Raw genomic sequence first — 19126 nt, forward strand, 5'->3', positions numbered from 1 at the left:
TACGGAGCACGGGCTCGTAAAGGTAAGAAGTTGTTGAGGGTGAAAGTCGTGGGCGATTTTGGTGCCGGTGGATCAGGTTGTGAGGCGGTGGACGGCGGTCCCGGGGGTGGTTATTTTTAGGTAGAGAGGATCGGGTAGCCTAGCCGCTTTGGGCAGGGCCGCTGACAGCGTCGTCAGATCGGCCGGGCCTCGCAGACGCAAATGCATCTACACTCCGACCACCACTCGTCCTCTACTCCTACACCAAGGCTGACAGTGGAGGGATACTATTCCAGCCATTCCGCTTGCCCTCGTACCCACACAGCCGTCGCCATGCCATCTCATCCCATGTGCGCCCGCCTCCTCCGCCCACCCGCCGCCGCCGCCGCCGCCTCTTCCTTCGCCAAGCTGTCAATTCTGGCCCGCAAACAGCGGTATAGCCTCACGTTGGTTGCATCCCGTCACCTTGTTCAGGTTTCGAGCCAACACATCCAATAAGCAAGAATAGTGCCCAATTCGTCGCCGTCGTGCTTCTCTTTGTGTACCTGGGCCAACCTCAGCCCTACTTTTCAGCCACATCTTCATCATGCCCCAAATCCTTCCGCTTCTAGTTAACTGGGCTTGCAATACTTATGGGCTAGCCAGCACACCTCCTAGCTTGGCTTTGAACCTCTCCGCTTTCTGTATCACTCGCCTATCCGCCCCTGTCTGATCTTCTGTCATTACCCGTACCTCCGGCAAACTTTTGTGCCTGCTCCACCTCCTTTGACAATTCAGTTGTCACGGGATATTGTGCGTGCTTCCACAGCTGTCTGATCGGCGTCCAGCATCATTTGCTTTCTTTCGACGTGCAACCTTGCTCCGCTGCCACTCCCGCACCCTATCCGCTCTTGCCTACACCTGACTATATCAGCTATTCTGCCCAGCTGATGCTCCACTCTCCCGTGCTCCTGGCCCATGTCGGCTCTTCTGCCCGAATGGACTACTCTCAACCCAATACTTCTGCGCGAGCTCAGACTCCACCCGCGGCATCGATCGCCTACCCTCCTGGCACCCGAGCAGGACCTTCTCTTACTTTAAACGTCCCCCACGGAGAAAGAAGAAGGAGACCCGGCTTTCTCTCATCTCATCGGGCTGTCTCACAGCACTTCTTCTCGCTTGACAAACCGCTTCCAGCTATTCCTCGCTCGGCTCCTCCAACACAGACCTCTTACTCACGACCACCACCAAGCACCGTTCCAATGTCAAGCGGTCGAGACTGGCGACCTTCGCCCTTGAGGGTTCCCAGCGCGCCTGGCAATGAGGTCTCTCCCGGTACTCCTGCCCACGACTCTTCGAGTTCACATACCGCAGACGACACTCGAAGACCGAGTCAGGCGGATTCTGCAAAGAGTCCTCCGCATACGTATGCCGGCGCACCATGGGCAGATTCTCCCCCACATGCGAACCGCCGTCGAGATTGCCAGGGCAGGACTCGGAGTCAAAGCGAAACCTTCGAAAGCATCAATGAGCTCCACCAATTTGCTGAGGCAACTTCTGGCTTTGAACCATTTTCGCCCCTGCGCGGACCTCAGCATCCCACGAACACGGTCTACAGCGAACACCATGGCCCGCGTATTTCATCACAGCCCTCCTTGCCAACGTACATGCAAGACCCTCCCAGCAGGAGCCAGTCATCTTCCCAGGCCCTGGCGGCGGCCCTGGCCGAAATCGAAGCCGAAGAGCGACTCCGCGCAGAAAGAGGAGATGAACTACCCGATTACGCACAAAGCCAGTGGGAAGCACAGAGCAAAGCTAGGAGGGCTGCCGCGCAACGCGCAGCTGAGCTGGAGAGACAATGGATTGAGGCGAGAATGAGGCGACCAAGCCAATGATGAGGAATCTATTTACAGCACGGCGTTCTGGGGATACTGCATACCAAAAGCATTTTGGTGTTTGAGATGCACTTGTGCATCAGCATTCGCTTTCGGGACCATTGGCGACTCTTGTTTTGTATTTTGGCATAGCATTTCGGCGCCGTATACCCTCACTCTCGCTTTTAGAATCATACCACATGCAATTGTTTTTCAATGGCACAATTTATTTTGTCGTTGCAGCATTCCACCGTTGTACAACGAACAACCACCTCCGTCATGCGGCGTAACCAGTGCGTGCCCTGCTCTCAACACCCCGGCTCCAGCCCTACGCCCTGGTCAATTAGGCGAGACTCGAATCTAAAAGAAGGAGCACGCGTTGTTCGCTGCCGCCACCAAAAACTGCACCACGCGTATCCTCGCATGATGCTCTGCTGCTTCGTTGCTTTCGCTTGTCTTTGCCACGAGATGGTACGAGGCAGCTTACGCCACACACCTCACTGAGGTGACAGCTCTCGACGCGGTTCCCGGTTTCGCCATCGTTGAGCAGCCCTCCCACCTCCAAGCGAGAAGGATCCCTGCACCAAAAGGAAACCACAATTCTCGACTTCAAGGCTGACGGAAAAAGCAGACAGACGACTCTTCAGAACTCATGTTTGCGCTAGCGCAATGGGACATGGTGTCTCTGACGCTTGGCCGCAGAGACTGGCCGCAGATGCCGACGGCCGGAGAAGCCTTGACAACAACAAAATGCCTGCCAACGATGCAACCACCCCACGGCCGCACATGGTTCCAGGTCTAAAAAATTGCCAAGGGTGACTGGCTAGCTGGAGTGAAAAAGAAAAAAAAATTTATGCCCGCTTTGCGTCCTTGCCTTACTCGCATGAACCCCACGACTCTCCGCTGTCTGGCAAGGTGCCCCCCTTGTACGACCCTGGATACTACCGCATCATGGCTGCACTTCACCACATTTTGCATCTTCACGACACAGCTTGGTCATATTGCCACTTCTTCTCTTTCGATTTCTGCATATTTGCCATCAGCCACGAGCACCTCACCGCCACGGATGCGCCCACCCGCTTCGCGTCGCGCGTCGCATTTTCAAGCGCGTGCAACTCAAGTGATCCAGTAAGACAGTAGACGCCCTTACACACAAACACAACACCACCAACACACGGACCTAGGCCCGGGCCTGACCACTCTCTGAAGACCTGACCCGCGTGCGGCTCGGCCGCCACTCCCGGCTCCGGCTGTGGCACTTGCTCGCCCTGGCCCCCAAATCCCCAGAGCACTGGACATACCTTATCCAGGGCTCCGAGCAAAACTCTCACGATGGTCCCGTCTGCCACTCCTCATTGACCGGATGCAGGGATGCCATTTTGGGCTTCCAGAGGCAACGGAGAACACGGCAAACCCACAGATGAGAGGTTCGGCTTCGGCATTCTGTTCAGGCGCACACCGCCGCCACCACCGGCAAGCTCTATGGGCACACTGGATGCTTACTTTGGACACTAGAAGGTCTTGCTTCACCTCATCATTTTCCCTTACACGCCTCGCCGACCGTAGTTCTCACCCCCCTTCTCGCGTTCGGACTCGGATCGTCGCATCCCCCTTCGCCGCCGTCTCCTTCTCTCGATCAATTTTCTTTTTCCCTTGTGCGACATGGCCGCCACTTTTGCGACAAGTAAGCAGATCGCGTGGTTGCCGCAGTTGCCGTTCGATGACGATGTTGATGACGTCGTGAGCCACAACAAGTGCTCGCATATGCTACGGAGCTGCCCGCGAAGCAGCGGCGCCCTGCATGGGTTGGAATAACACGCTATGACATGGACTGCCAATCCCGACTCTATTCTTCTCTGACCCGGTTGCGGTCCCGGTCCCGGGTTGTGGTGCATGCATGCAGTCCGCTTGAAGGATTTGCGCGCGTGGTGTGGATGCTAAAAATAGGGTCTGACGTACCTGGGGACCTGCGCAGTGAAGACTATCATGTGGAGTTCGCTTGCGGGTTGTGTTTGATACTGGCAGTGAGAATAGAAAGGCAACAGGAGAATCAACGGCAATCCTTGACGCAAGTAAATTATCGGAAACCTCAGCAACGTTCGGTGCAAAAAGTCGTACAAAACGCACCACTATAGTCATCAAGTAGGGGAATGTTCCATGCCTCTATCTCGGTCTTGTGGAGGAACATGGAGGCTTCTGTCAACCTTTCCGCTTGGCCATGCTGATTACTCTACTTTCTTTTCGTCTCTGGCAAAATTTTGCGCAAATCCTCGGATGCTGGGCCCGGCAAGTGGAATATGAGCTCGAGCCGTTCCAAGAAGCCACTCACATCAAATTTTCAACTTGCATGGAGATCAGGACAAAATCAACAAAGAGGCAAAAAAGACCAGGACCATCCAATGGCCAAACAGTAGGGATGATTATGAAGCATTATGGAGAACTCTCGGGGAACACGGCAAGTGACGGGTGTCTCAACAACGCCCCTTGCACTCCCAAGCCCCGGATCTTGGTCATGGGAGTCTTGACCGGACATAATGGCAAATTTCGCCGCATGAACTGAAACATGAGCACTGGGCTGATGGCAAACGGGGATCCCGAATCCCAATCTTCGACTGCAAGATGCAAATTTGCACTTTCCCATGGTCACACCGATTAGTCCCGCCAAGTTCGATCCAACCGTCCTTCCTCCTACAAGCTCTCTCACCACCAGCTGCCCTGTGCCGCACGGTCAATGCCCTCTCATCACTACCATTTGAGAACTGCAGTTCCCCACGCGGAGGCCCTGGGCGACCAGAACTTTCAGCGGAAGAGACGGCAGTATGATGCTGCCACGCTCGCGTGGCTTACTCCAAGAGGCAGTTCCGCAAGCACTTAGGGCCATCGTCGCTCAGGTCAGCGATTGAACAGCGGTCTTCCTAAAGAATGACGCAGATCACATTGTTTGTCCAATCAGGAAGACTCCGCCACGATGCGCACAAAACGGTTGTCGCGAGCAAAGAAAGCTCAGTGCCCTTGATGCTTTGGCCACACATGCGGTGCAAGACGAACCAGAAGCGTTTCTAGAACCGTCATCACATCCATCCGTCCGCGTGGAGCCGGCATCACACATTTTTGGAAATCGAAAAACGGACGGGACCCAATCCATGTCGACCGTTCGCTGTGCATTTCATCTCCTTGATACCGTTCACAAAGCGCGCATGTATCGCGGCAATTTAGTTCCTTCTGGTGTGTCCCGAAGACTTTGTCGTCTATATTTAGACAGTGAAAACGGGCGGGAGCACTTCTTTGTCTTTTTTGGCGTTGATGCGTCCCCAGGTGCAATGCAATGCCATGTGAAATGCACTACGAGGGCGCTTTGGGCGCGTCGGTACGGTAAAGCTGTTGCAGAATCACTGCCAACCGCTCCGTCCGATGGTCACAACTGGGGCATACGCAACACAGCATCAGGGATGACAGGAAAACATCACGCGCTGTGGCAGAAAGTCGAAGACGATCCAAACGCTTTGGGGCTACGAGCTCACCGAACATTGAGGCCTCCTCGAGTAATTGTGATCGATAGCAATCAACTACCTGGTCAAAGAGCCTGCAGTGCCGTGTGCTACAACTTTCCGCACCAAGCTCGAGCCGCACCACACAATTTTGGAAACATTCACGTTGAGCCACGCGCGTACCTTTGAGGGCTGAGCGCAGCTCAATGCAGCGTCAAAGGATTTAAAGGATTTCTTTGTTTCGTCTTGATTGCAGCAAAAGTCACGAGCGGCAGCTCAAAGAAGTTTTTCTTTGATGCATGTGTTGCACTCATTGTGTTGTTGGTTACTCGGCAATCGGTGCAATTCGGTGTGTCAGGGCAAAGAAGGGACAGGGAAGAGCAGCACTCCCATCCTTCCGTCTCCCTGCAGGGCTTGATCCTTCTGCTCTCAGTAATGCTGATGGGAGCTCAACTACGCCTGGGAGTGTTACGTCAGCTTGGTGGGAGTTATTTCTGCTCGCCTTACGGGTCTCGCCGCGCGGACCTGACGATGGAGGCCAAAGCGTTGTTCAAGTGACAATCTTGGACTTCGGATGCTCATTTTCCGAACTCGTTTGAGCGTCAATGCGACATGCAACGTGTGTAGGGGTTTTGAGCTGTCTCTGGGAGCTCGCAGTGTTGGAATGGGGGCCTTTTGGCTGGCCAAGGAACTCGGGCTGCACGCTGACTGTAGGAAGTGGTGGCGACATAGCAATGTCATTGATTGAGGAGATTTTAACAGCGACGATCGTCGTCTGGAACTGATCTTGCGCACAGAAAGACGCAATGAGGTATCCGCTGTGTGGAGGTGGGATGCAAAATGCTGGGACCAGGAGAAACACTTTTAGCCGACGACGCTGTGGTGAGGTGGAGAGCCATCGCTGGTCGACGATGACGCAGTGAATATTGTCCTCCAGGGCTTCGTGGCGAGTCTGCACGGAAGTCATGCGGCGCGACTCGGAAAGTTCATTGTCCACGATGTTCGTCGATCTGGAGGAAAGACTTCCAGATCTTGAACAAACATCGGCGACGCCGAGCGGGCATCCGGACCAGTCACTTTCTATTGAACTGATTGCGCTTCAAAACAGATCGAGAGACCCTGGATGGTCTCTGTTGGCTGCAGATCCAACGGTTCCGGACCTGTGACCTTGCACAGAGCTCGGCGAGGTCCACATTTCGACCTTTCACCTTGCCAAAGGGCATCGGAGGAAACACTTGGGAAATCCACACCGAAGACCCCAATCAATGGAAATAGAAGCCTCAAGGCTCATTGCATTTAGATCAACAACAGTTTTAGCATTCGGTTAGACACAAGCCCGAGGAATGAGAAAAAAGTGAGGTGGAGATTGTGAAGGACTCGCATTCTATGAAACAAGACACTTACCTCGTTAAGGACCTACTCATGGCGCTCGAAGGATTTGCGACTAAATAGCAGTGACAGAAAGCTCCTAATGGGCCGGCCGTTGTTGAGATGCGCACGACTAACTTACCACTCCAAAAATAGAAGCAGGAATATCGCGCTCAGAGCCTGTTGCTCCGTCAAGGAATCTTTCAGGAGGACCTGCGGCAGAGTCGCTTGCTCTGCTGGACTACGAAATCCTCCTGCTTATACTCCTCATACTCCGCCTTGGTATCCCACAGTGCCGCGAATGGCCTTTTGGATCCTACCTTCCTGTTGTCCTCGACCAGAGTGACCCTCCTCCGCGATCTCTCCCAGAAAACCAGATCTTTTTGGGGGAGACTCAGCTGCTCGCCTCCAGTCCACATTTCCTCTCGAAACCATCCGGCGATCCAGTCCATCGGCACGAGCTGCCTGTAGTATCCGCCGGAATGCTTCTTGTTCACTTCCTCTGTCCACGTATTCCATACCAGATGGCCGGGTGGACACAGCTTCTGATCGCTCGCCAGAATGACTCCTCCAAACGCCCACGACTCCCAACTCCAGCCCAATTCGCAATCGGGGTCTTTGATGTCGAACAATTCTTCTGGCTTGAGGAAGCCTCGTCGCAGAGCGGCGAAGCAGTGCGTCAGCTCGTGTACAATGGTGGCGGCAAAGGAAAAGGAGAACCTTAGTCGCTCCTCCAGAGGTGCTTCAAGGTAACTGTGTTCGGCGAATATTCGATATTGATCGTGAAGAAAGACCTGGCATCTGTAGTGTGGCTGAGATTTTTTGAATAGACCATGCAGGGGCTGGGGCTCTTGGTTTTTGACCAAGGTGGTTCGCGCATACGAGAACTCGTCTCCGAGGTAAACGTCGAACGACCACTTGACATGCATCGCCAAGTTGTTTATGGCGCATCTGGTCATTCTTGCATGTTCCCTGGTGTAATTTTCAGTCTTCTCGAGGTAGAACTCGTCCTCGCCTTTGTCGGTCTTGCCCTTGTAGAGCCGTGTTCCATAGGCCGTGTGTATCCACCAAGGAAGAAGGTGTTTTGCGCCCAAAAGCCTGCTGGCAAGACGCAAGCCTAGCGCGAGGTTACAGTAAGCGTCTTTGGAGAGGGTGGGGAAATTTCTGTGCGAAAATACTTGATGAATTCCACTGGAGAGATTGGGCGAGAGGTAGGGACTGACCTGCACGAGTCCTCGAAGAGACGGATCCTTCCTGATGGCTTCATCGACGAGTCGAGGAATTGGCCAGGAATGTGTTTTGTGCTCTCTGTTCAAGTATGATTGATCCATCGTGTTGACGAACCTTCCTGGACCTGCCTGTGGTCGTGTTGTGGTTGAAGGAAAGCAGAGGGGAGCAAGTTTGAAAAAGAGAGAAATTTTTCGGCAGTAGAACAAGCACCTGGCTCGAAAACTTGGACGTCTCGCGGAGAGAAGGCACCGTCGACTTGTTATATCTCGACTGATTGAGATTTCCTTTGTCCGCATTGTTCATGAAGTCTTGAATTGTTCAAAGGACTGTTAAAGAAACGCAACAAACAAAGGAAGGCGTCGACCGTGGGGAACTGGAAGAAAAGGCGGGATACAAGGAAGAACAATGCCTTTTCAGGCCGTCACAGCAAGCCCTATGGTACTTCAGTCTTGCATTCTGCTACCATGAACTAAAATCTCGTCGCAGAAGAGGGGCAAGGAAGGCATGACTCTGGAACAAGTTGGCAGCTCAGTAGCTCCAAGAGGAGGCTCGTTTGGACTCCTATGTTTCTCAATTGGAGACTTCACATTTTCTTGAAACCAATTTAATTACTACTGAACAGGACTTCAGAGCCGTCGATCAAGATTCCCGACATTTTTGCTTGTCCTAGAAAGAGACCGTCTGGCGAACGACACGACCATACATCTCTGTTTCAGCGGCTTCAGTGAGGCCAATTGTCCGGGAGGAGTCCTCGCGGAAACATACCATGAATGAAACCTGTGCAAACTCAACAGAGCGGCAGCATCAGAAGAAATGAAAAAACGGTATTGAGTAATAATTGTTTGTAAGTTTGCGGCGCCTGTCAGGAACAGCCTAGAAGGTTTGGCCACTTCCCCCGGCTAAGCGAGATCCGAGCCGGGACGTCGTTCTCCTCCTCCTCCCAGAACCTCAACCAACACTTCCACTCCGCATCTCCACGTCTGACCCGATGACCCATGTCCACCACCTGCCAGCGCACCAGGCTGCTTAATCCTGGCACACAAGTGGTTCGAATTGCGTAGACTTATCGTGGTCTCGCTGCATGCCGCGTGCAGCAGAGCCGCCGCGCCAAACACTTGTTGTCGCTGCGCCTTTTACACGTCGAAGGTAGGTGTTTCGTGGCTGTAGTCTGGCAGTTGGGTGAGTTTTGTTAGGTTTGTTGATACAACAAGCTATGACTCCTCCCAATTACTATTATGGATCCTGAGCGAAAAAACTACGTCAGTTAAGTGAAGCGAAGAAAGATGGACGTCTGTGTGCAAAATTAGGCCATTTCACACTGTCTTATGGCGTAGTGACACATTACGGTTGTCCTGAAGACACGGTGGCTGTAACAGCGACTGCATTGATTGATGGACCGAGAGAGCAGCGCGGGAGGCGAGGAGAATGCGGCTACGGTACTCTGTCATTTGCTCGGTGCGCGCGAGGTGGCGTGTCATTGCCTGCTGAGTCTCTGCATCACTCACTTCGACACTGCACGCCCGTCATTCAAATCCGATCAAGCCTGCAGATTCGCCTGCACATGCCTGGAGCAGAGCTCGGTAGGCCCCTCCTTCTTTCCGGCCACAATCGTCCTCGAAAGATACAATCATCCTCTTCGTTTGTCAGTCGTTGCCAATAAAAACATCATCGTATCTCCGAGCCTTGACTCCAGTCCCCGCATGCATCAGCACCTCTTCTTCGACCCGAAGAGCTATTGCACCGAACACACGATCGTGGAAGATGCCGTAGCGGATCTTATCTTTTCACGCCGCACTTGGCTTGAAGAAAGACTTACGGAGCCATCTGTCTCATGCTTGGTCCAAGTCGGAGGATCAGCAAGACACCCAAAGCGAATACAGGTATTCCAACCTGGCCGTATTTTCCCAAACCGCCTGTAATAATGCGGAGCATTGCAGACCTAGAGGCTGTGGAACAGGCCCAAGAAGCTAGAGACAATATGATGAAGAAGCGCAACGAGGAGATGCAAAAGAGGATCATGAGCGGATTCCAATCGAATAGCGGCCGGCCCTTGAGCAGCAATGGCAATACTGGCTTTTCAACTGGACCCTTATACAGCCACCAGCTTAGTCCTACCCTTTTTTTTCTTTTCTTTTCTTTTCTTTTCTCATTTCTTAGACTGGCTTCTCAACTCTGCTTCTGATGCCTGATATTTGTTCTCTCAACGACTTGTCGTCTGTTCTCGATTTTCCTCTGCTCTGCAAACCTTTTTCGGTCCCCCATTTTTCTTGTTCTCTTTCCCCTGATTGAACTTAGCGGGAAGCTTGGGGAACTCACGACCTTCACTGGTGCATTTTTTGCGATCTTCTTCACAATTTTTCCCATCGTTGTGTCTTGGTTGAATATGACGATGAAGATGTGGTTGAAAATCTACGGTGTGCTTGCGCAAATGAGAAACTCCACAAACTTTCGCCCGATTTTCTACCAGTGATTTCGATTTGCCACCATGTGAAGCAGTTACTGATTCAAGATGGGTGCTAGATGATCTTGAGATAGTGATTCAAACTGTTGACTGCTAGGATTTTTGCACATCCTTTATCGCCAAAATGGTGAGCATGATAGATTGCAAGGTTGTTTCGAACAGCATAAACTCCCAGTTTCATTAAATTACTGCTTTTCTGACACCGAGGGATGGCAATTACATGGTCATATGACACCGACGTTTGTGTAGAAGACACTGAGGGCCATTTTCTTCCTTGGACGGGATTCTAAGGCCAGTGTGAAATTACACAGTACCTGCATACTTGCAGCTGAAACTATCTAGGCCTTTGTGCAGTGAATTTGCTTTTATTGGGAAAGCTTGTGAGAATCAACTTACAAAAGATGAAGTGATTAGGCGACATAAATGAATCTTTTGATGTGTTCACAACGGGAAAACGGAGAAGAGGCTCGGGGGTGTGGCTTGAGGTGACCTGAAGAGGACCCGGCCTCGTTTGACCCATGGACAAGCCTCCTGGGATCTGTTTTGTCTCCCACACTTCAACGGACAAATGACGGGGCTGAGTTCCCTCCACTCTGCGCTGTCACGATGTGAGTGGACGCCTCTGCCAGCAGCTGCTCTTTCGACCGTTCTCTTGATCACGCCCCAGACCTTTCGCCACCGCTAAGCGCCAGCAACGGCGTCCTTTGTAGTGTCAGATTACCCAGGTTCGTCTCTTGACACCCGACAGCTTTCTGATAACCATCATAGCATACACTGACGTCATGTGGCGAAGTAAATCTATAATACATTTCCGCACTTGTGAGGAGCTTGACACTGGTTGCAAAGCTTGACACAAGATTCGAAAATCTTTTCTGAAGGTTGCTTTTGGACCCCAGCCGACTCCGTATCAAAGGTGCCCATGTGCATAACATTGTCCAATCCCTCACACGCTCAGCCATCCCGACAGGCGCGATGAGTGAGGTCATTGACGAGGGAAAACCGCTCGAGTCCTTTCAAGGGATGCAACATCGACGGGCAACTGAGCCGCTGCGACGCGCATGGTGACTTGAAGAGTCCTGAGTGGCCTACATCTCCTCAAGCTCGAATGGACCAGGTTTGGATCGGGAACGATTGAACTTCCTCAATCTTCTTTATCGTCGGTCAGCCCTCGTTAGGACGCTCGTATGACAGGGAAGCCAGCATTTTCGTTGGCCAAGCTCCCTCCGTCTTGTCTTCCTGTCCGGCACCGCCACGGCCTCGCGCCTTCACACTGGCTCGACCTGCATGGGCTTGACTTGCTCCACTAATACCGCGCGTGGCTGCCGCCTCCATTTATCACTATCAGACGGCCTTTGTGCCCAGATTCCTCACCATTTAACCCCACGACCTTCGGGATCTCTACGCCAGAGACCATCACCTCGACCTTTCTCGCTCCACTCCCATCTCTTTGCTAGACTCTCTCTCTTCGCCTTGCCTGCGTAATCAGCAGCCGGCCCCCTCGTTCAAACATCCTGTCAACCGCCGAAACAGCCCGTCGAGCTTCGCGTCGGTCTACCACAGCCATCTCGAAGCACCTCCCCTGACAATTTTAAGTGTGCCATTCCTCCTCGACAAGATACTGAAAGGCACCCATCTACCACGCAGAAGTCCAACGTATGTCACTCCTCGTCCTACTCTGCACCTCTGGCGATAGCCTCGCCAAAAATGTTTCTCAGTCATAGGCCTGCTTGTGAGATGCCGGTCAGATTGCTAAGTAGACCTGCCTCTTGCTAACATGGCCTTGGGTTCCCAGAAGTTCCATTGATGATCCCTGAACATCTTCCTATCATGGACGCTCCCCCAAAGGACCAAAGCTCCGTTGCCCCACGCAACGATGATGGTTGCCTTGGTACTCAGGCTTCCGCCGCCCTGTCCTCATCACTACGTACCTATCCTGCCGACCCTCCGGCCTCTCCGCACACTGAAAGCAGTCGTTCGGTCTTGGAACACTCTAGGATCAGTTCTCAAGGCTCAGAAGACGCCATACTCCCCGCTGGTCTGAGTGGTTCTCAACATCATTATCATATAGGACTTTCCGGGAACAAAAACGAGGACTACCGCAGACCGATCACTGTGACCAAGAAAGTCCATCGCGACAATGAGGATGTGGAGGTGGTCATTGCTGTTTTTGACACGGGGGCTGGTGACATTAACATCATCAACGCCAAAGTCGTCGAGGATCTGGGGCTCAAGGTGCAGCCCCTGGAGCCCGAGCAGGGCCCTCCTCGTTCTCGTCGATCACAACCAATGGATATACTCATTCACTGGAGAAAGAAGTCTGCCAAGAAATTGCAGCAACTGCTTGGCCCAGACGGAAAGCCTATCGAGAACGAGGGCGTAGTAGAGATACGCTGGTGGGGCCGCGACATGACAGTGCATGATCATCAGGCCCTCTGGTTCAAGCCTGGACAATGCATCACCCATCACTATGTAGTCCCGAACGCAACGGTCGATGTGCTCTTCGGAAACTCCACATGGGACAAGCTTGGCCTCAGGGACCGTTGCCCCATTCACACGATCACGCGGAAGTCACAGCCTGATATGAGTACGTTCTCTGTACCGCCGAGATGGTTTAATTCAAGGCTGATAAACGTCACAGGCAAAGGCAACCTCCAAAAGATCAAGGCTAACGAGGACAAGCAGACCAAAGCAAGGAATAAGAAGTCCTCCAAGGAGGCCGCCGCGCAGATGGAGGCATACCAGGCAAAGCGGGCAGCTAAGTCCTCTTCGTCTGCTTCAAATGGTAATGGGGCTTGATCGGGTCGATTTGCACCCGTGGAAAAGGTCTGTCGGCGTTGGGCTTACCGTCAGTTCCCCATGGCATCGCCACTTTTGGTGGGAAATTTTTACTAAACTTTCCTTTCTGATGCGCTCTTCGTGCAGGGAATCTCCAACGAAGTTGCTCATAATACCGTGATGACATCTGATGCCACCTTCTTGGGGAAGGAAGGAGTGCTGCTTTGGTCCAAGTTTCTTCGGGTGTTTCGAATTTGCTCAGGTTCGTGTATATGACATGATGGGCACGTGGACAGGACACAATGACACACTTGTACCTTGAATCTGTAAGTCGCCTGTCTGATTTGGCTGAGTGATGCATTGCTTACCTTGGATTACACCGCATCTTCTCTTCTCATCTGCCATGATCGATGTTTGTTCAAGACGAGACGATGATGTGGATCTGGCGTTGGCTTGCAAGAGTCTTACTTGAAGTAATGGTGAGAATTGCTCGGTGTGTTTGGACTGGTTTGGGGAGACGCACCGCCTTTGTATGTTGAAGGTGGGTCAGATGCCTTCTTCTAGGCTTCCTTCGACGCAGCTGCCTATGCGAGGCAACTTTGTCTTGCAACTCCCGCATGTGCGAGTCACACGGCGAGATGTTCGACACGACACGTGAGATCAATTGCCTCTCTCGATACAGACAGCGGGTGAGACTTGCTTCGCCGCGAGCTCCCTCAGCAGAAGATTTGGAACTCAATCACGAGTCACAATTCTGAGATCTGTTGGGATTATTCTAGTTCTCGATCAGTAAATATTGTCAAATATACGGAGTGTTTGGACAGTATATCTATAGTGTAAAACAAAATGGAGTTGCGACACCAGGTCAAGCTGGTCCAGGAGCTTGCACCCTGAACCCTTTCTCATACCCAGAGACGATGTGAGCAGGCTGCAACGAAGAGACAGAAGAGCACCTCGAGTCGACTAGCCCGTAATCTATCGCAGTTCTCCCCGCCAGGACGATTTCAAATTGTGGGTTGCCTTGGTGAACGACAAGGAAGCGTGTGTGGAAAGTTGGTCGTGATTTGGTAAGGCTCCAGTCGAGGTCGGCATATCCTTTGAATTTTATCTTTCGTCCGTAGAAGTCGATTTCTCTCTCATGTTCTTGAATTTCTAAGCCCAAAATCTCAACGACGACGGGCATTGATAAGAGGTTTGCATCTAGGTCGAGAGGGGGGCACCATAGCATGAGAACTCTCGATATTCGTCGTCCGATTCCGATGTATAGGAAAATCCATGCTGTTGCAGTTTGTTGTCCCGGATTGAACTGTGGCAATTCTGTCAGCTTTGGTGGAGTGATGGGTTTACGGAAGGTGCAAGCAGAGGCTCATGACGACTAGAAAGCTTTATACTTTTCAAGAACTTGGAGCACATTACTTCCAACAGCTGCAGGGTATCTGGTGAGGAAGATTTGGGGCCAAGGTCGAAGGGAGTCAACAAACTGCGAGCGGCCTCTGAGGTAGATCAGGCGTTATACCTGACCAATGCGGCTCTGCGAACCGAATCAATATGACTGCTTAGTCCTGCAACACCATGCCAAATTTCTGCCTGACGGCCTGAAGAGTAGAAATGGCACCATGGGCTGCGAAGCGTTGAAGATATTGACCCCGAAGCTGGCCCCCAAGGAAGCCCCAGTTGGCGCGCATGTAGATTCTCTTCGAAGGATGAAAGCCAGACCAATGACTAACGGTCAAGATTGTCCCAGTCTGATTGCACTGTGCATGTGAGATCCCTGTTTGGCTGGCAGGCTGAACAGTGTGTCTGCTGCATTGCGTCTTGCGTGTGACCCCGATTTGTTAACATCAAGGATTCATCACTATGGAGCCCTGTAGCGCCCGCGAATTGGTCCAGCCCTTGAATACCAGAAACGAGTATGCCTTGTCATGCCGCTGCGGTTAGCCCTAACAGTGCACTCACCAACCGTACTTGAAAAAACGGTGCCCATGTGGCCAATGCTGAACCCAGAGCTGATCATCAATTGACGCCGCCTATTGTTTCTATTATCACATTCTCTGTACTATGTCGTTTCGATGGAAGCCAGGTTCGGGATTGTGATTGTATTCAATATCCTAATATCCATGTGTCTGGGCCTTCTTACGCACGCCAAGAGGAGTGAGATTTTCGCCGTGACTGCAGCATTCTCTGCCATACAAGTCGCGTTTGTGCAGGCAGGCGATGCGACACAGGCGACCGCAGCGGGGTCATGACGGCATAATTGGTGAAAGGCTTGAAGCTTCAGATACGTTACCTTACTCCTTCTTCTCGGTTCTTGTCATTTCCTTTCCGTACCATCACAAACGAACGTAGGGAAGATTCGAGAGAGATTGGTAGAGTTCTCAACATTTTTTCTCTGCTTCTTCCCTCCAAAAGTGATGTCTCTTATCATCTGAGCAGGTTCGGGGAGGAAACAACAGACATTGCTTTAAGAGTCCCAAGTGCCGAATTTGGATGGATAGTAGAAATTGACCAAATAAAACATAAGGAGAAGGGGTCTTCGATCAAGATAGGGAAAAGAGAGGAAAACATACGTGCAAACCCGTCAAACTCGATCGAAAAGGAGCCGACAAACGTCCATTCACAACGGAGGATCTAAGACAAATTCAACTCACCGGGGCCTTTGACCCGACCGACCCAAAATGAATCAAGCTTTCCGTGGCCAGGAACTTGCCACGAAATTCAATTGCTCGTTGCAGATATGTAAAAAAGGATGGGGGCAAAGACTGTCGCCACAAGCGCGACGGTCCGTCCCGCCTGTGTAATCTTGCTTGAGCCAAGCCATAGCAATCAACTCCCACTGACAATTGTTGAAGCCAGCACAAGAACCGAAGGGTCCAGAGGCCGCCGACAAGCACCACGGCCCGTCCCGTCTGAGGTGCAAATTCCGCCCGCACTGCTGGCTGAGGCTCTGTTTCATGCGCCTACCTGCAAGTCACGCTGTGGCGCAATAGACGATTTCTGCCTAGCCGTCGGTCGCATCCTCCGTTGATATGTCGGGCAGCCGAACGCTCGGAAGATAAACAGCACCCAGTCGGAGATTCAGATGGACGGGACGGATCGCTTGAGGAACGTTACATGATCTCCAGCTCAACTACAATGAGACCGACTTTGTGTGCTCCATGTCGACGGACGGGTGGAGCACCAACAAGCAAACGAGAACCAGAGAGGTATGCGAGAACAAGGCTGAACTTGTCGTTGGTAGTTGTAGGAAAGGGGAATGTGAGAAGCGCTCGTGATGGGCCACAGCTGGCGGCCTTGGTGTTGAGAAAGGCGGGCCTATCAAAAGGCGCCGTTTAGCTTCCCCATGTCTCAACTGTGATTGGCTCGTCGGCTACTCAGCGATAAGGATAGGCAAGCTACCGCGTCATGCGCCTAGGAATCGAGCATCCCTGCAACCGGACCAGCCTCATGTCCTCCGCCCACCACCACCCGACTTGCTCACCACCCACGCGCTCCTGTGGTGCATCTTACTCCTTGGAGGAGCTTGCCATAGCTCTCGTCTGAATCCATCTCCTTAGATCCACAGTGCCTCGCTCCCAGGCTTTCTCCAGATTCCCGCATCTTCAACCACCACCGACAGCGGCTGTCCGGACGCGAAGCCGACCTAATCGCCCATTATGGCCTCCAAGGCCGTCGTACCGTTCCTGGTCAGCATGATGCTGCTGACCGGCGTCTGCAATACGCTCTTGACAAAATATCAGGTACAACTGGCATTGTTCACAGTCCATCCGCTGCAACACCGCTGACATGGGCATCTATCTGCCAACAGGACCAACAGTGCGTGCGCAACTGCGACTCCAAGCACCCCGAATACTTCGAGCAGCCCGTGATCCAGACGCTCCAAATGTTCATCGGCGAAATGGGCTGCTGGCTCGTCGTCGGCGGCTTTGCGCTGTACCAGAGCTACATTGCCAAACGGCGCGGCGCCGAGTCGGGCGGCTACGAACCAGTGCCACGGTCGTCCGTCGACAACAATGACAACGAAGGGCCTGGGACCGCAGAGACTGAAGCCGAAGAAACTCCTGACAGCGGCAGTACCGAAGTGGAGGACGGCGAGGTCGCGAATCCGCTGAAGCCAGTGCCCTCGCACGCCAGCGATGGACACAACCGCGTCCCGCTCACTGGCTGGAAGGTCACGTACCTGGCGCTGCCGGCGGTGTGTGACATTGCGGGTACGACTCTGATGAATGTCGGACTGCTTTTTGTCGCCGCTTCCATCTACCAAATGACTCGCGGCGCGCTGGTGCTCTTCGTCGGCCTGTTCTCCGTCCTCTTCCTTAAACGTCACCTGAGGTTGTACAAGTGGGCCGCGCTGGTCATTGTCGTGCTTGGTGTGATGCTCGTTGGACTGGCGGGTGCCATTTCAAAGGACGACAAAGCGTCGCATGGGTCGAGCATTGACGCTGATGCTGCAGGACACATGTCACCCCAGACGCCCATGGGTGGGAACAAGAACGCGCTGTCCGGATCCATCTTGGTGCGGAGCCTGCAGAGCGTCATGAACACAGCCGAGGAACAGCAGCCCACCGCGGCGCCGCTGGCAGTGCGCACAATCATCGGCGTGCTACTCATTGCCGGCGCGCAAATCTTCACAGCCACACAATTCGTGCTCGAGGAGAGCATCATGGAGAACTACGAGCTGGAGCCGCTCAAGGTAGTGGGCTGGGAAGGCATCTTTGGCTTCCTCGTCACCGTCATCTGCATGGTGATTTTACACGCTGCAGTCGGCCAGACGGATGCAGGACGCTATGGCTACTTTGACGCAAAGGAGGGACTGCGCGAGATAACGCACTTCCCGGCCATTGCCATCACCAGCCTGCTCATCATGGTCAGCATCGGGTAAGCTTGCTCTCTGTCACCCCGTCCCATCCCAAAAGTCCTCACCCATTCACCCACTAACCCTTCCCTCTCCCCAGTGGCTTCAACTTCTTCGGCCTCTCCGTCACGCGCACCGTCAGCGCCACGTCGCGCGCCACCATCGACACATGCCGCACGCTTTTCATCTGGATCGTGTCGCTGGGTCTGGGCTGGGAGACTTTTAAGTGGCTGCAGGTCGTCGGCTTCGCGCTGCTCGTTTACGGCACTTTCCTCTTCAACGATATCGTCCGTCCCCCGCTGCAAGCATGGCTTGATTGGAAGGGAAAGAATGCAAAGGACAAGCATAGCGATAGGCGTGCGTCTGGTGTCGATGAATTGTTGCCTGAGGGCCCGATTGAGCATGTGTAGGGTAGGGTAGGGTCGGGTCGGGTGAGAAAGGGGACAGTGTGCGTTGGATGATTGTGTGGCTGTGTGTCTCGTGGAAGAAGGTCGCCGCCCGCCAGGCGCTGCGTACCTACCTACCGGTAGCGTTGCTCGACTCTCTGCGAACGCCGTGCCATGTGTGCATCAAATCCGCGCGTCTACCATCGAAAGCGCAAACAACAACACCCCACGCGACCGCCACGACCACCACCGAGACCGATCAACCATCCTACCTCTGAGTGGCGAAGACCCACGGCGCCGAAGCCTCTATCTCCCCCATCACATAGATGGAAAGACGCAGACAGACGGCACCAGCATCTCCTCATTTCATTCCATCTCATCTCATTTCACCTCATTTCACTTATCTTTTGCGGCGTCGCTTTCAATTTGCACGCGGGGAACAGGGGTGTCTTTTTTGGGCATTTATGTTTGTATGTGTGACAAGGTAGTTATGGCACGGTATGGCACGGTATGGCACGGTAAGGGTAGGGCAAGGGTATGATGTGGGTCAGATGAAAGGTGCGGTGGAAGGGTAGGAAAGATGCGAGTGAGAGTAGGGAGGATTCGTAGGCGAATACGTACTTTTGGGTAGCGAACATGTAGATAGCGCGGTTGAAGGGCGTGGCGTGGTATCGAGAATGGCAAATTTTTTCAGAAAAATAGCTCGTGAGAATGATAATGGTGTTGGATGAGGT

At 52.9% G+C, this 19126-nt stretch overlaps 4 protein-coding genes across 4 annotated transcripts; 3 read left to right on the forward strand and 1 right to left on the reverse strand.

Annotated features, from left to right (window-relative positions):
* The first annotated feature begins 693 nt into the window (after positions 1-693).
* Positions 694-1951, forward strand: IWZ02DRAFT_282880 (uncharacterized protein). The gene has a single exon (XM_066763667.1). It carries the CDS (start codon positions 909-911, stop codon positions 1851-1853), a length of 945 nt encoding a protein of 314 aa, XP_066622584.1. The 5' UTR covers positions 694-908; the 3' UTR covers positions 1854-1951.
* Positions 1952-6891: 4940 nt separating this feature from the next.
* On the reverse strand, positions 6892-8019 carry IWZ02DRAFT_520199 (uncharacterized protein; the record flags this gene model as incomplete). The annotated part of the gene is made up of 1 exon (XM_066770763.1): positions 6892-8019. The coding sequence occupies one exon, from the start codon at positions 8017-8019 to the stop codon at positions 6892-6894; it is 1128 nt and encodes a 375-aa protein (XP_066622585.1).
* Positions 8020-11952: 3933 nt separating this feature from the next.
* On the forward strand, positions 11953-13332 carry IWZ02DRAFT_282921 (uncharacterized protein). The gene is made up of 4 exons (XM_066763668.1): positions 11953-12032; positions 12172-12963; positions 13018-13224; positions 13302-13332. The coding sequence occupies exons 2-3, from the start codon at positions 12183-12185 to the stop codon at positions 13173-13175; spliced, it is 939 nt and encodes a 312-aa protein (XP_066622586.1). The 5' UTR covers positions 11953-12032; positions 12172-12182; the 3' UTR covers positions 13176-13224; positions 13302-13332.
* A 3252-nt stretch (positions 13333-16584) lies between these two features.
* Positions 16585-18567, forward strand: IWZ02DRAFT_282946 (integral membrane protein-like protein). Its single transcript, XM_066763669.1, has 3 exons — positions 16585-16891; positions 16960-18029; positions 18107-18567. The coding sequence occupies exons 1-3, from the start codon at positions 16808-16810 to the stop codon at positions 18414-18416; spliced, it is 1464 nt and encodes a 487-aa protein (XP_066622587.1). The 5' UTR covers positions 16585-16807; the 3' UTR covers positions 18417-18567.
* The last annotated feature ends 559 nt before the right edge of the window (positions 18568-19126 follow it).

The sequence above is a fragment of the Phyllosticta citriasiana genome (genome assembly GCF_038021145.1).
Source record: "Phyllosticta citriasiana strain CBS 120426 chromosome Unknown IWZ02scaffold_7, whole genome shotgun sequence".
In the NCBI taxonomy this organism is placed as follows: Eukaryota; Fungi; Ascomycota; class Dothideomycetes; order Botryosphaeriales; family Phyllostictaceae; genus Phyllosticta; species Phyllosticta citriasiana.

Excerpts from the sequence above, each read along its gene's own strand:
- IWZ02DRAFT_282880 (XM_066763667.1), top strand. The coding sequence starts at position 909 with ATGCTCCACTCTCCCGTGCTCCTGGCCCATGTCGGCTCTTCTGCCCGA.
- IWZ02DRAFT_282921 (XM_066763668.1), top strand. The coding sequence starts at position 12,183 with ATGATCCCTGAACATCTTCCTATCATGGACGCTCCCCCAAAGGACCAA. Across the intron at positions 12,964-13,017 it reads GAAGTCACAGCCTGATATGA|GCAAAGGCAACCTCCAAAAG; the intron begins GTACGTTCTCTG and ends TAAACGTCACAG.
- IWZ02DRAFT_282946 (XM_066763669.1), top strand. The coding sequence starts at position 16,808 with ATGGCCTCCAAGGCCGTCGTACCGTTCCTGGTCAGCATGATGCTGCTG. Across the intron at positions 16,892-16,959 it reads CGCTCTTGACAAAATATCAG|GACCAACAGTGCGTGCGCAA; the intron begins GTACAACTGGCA and ends ATCTGCCAACAG. Across the intron at positions 18,030-18,106 it reads CTCATCATGGTCAGCATCGG|TGGCTTCAACTTCTTCGGCC; the intron begins GTAAGCTTGCTC and ends CCCTCTCCCCAG.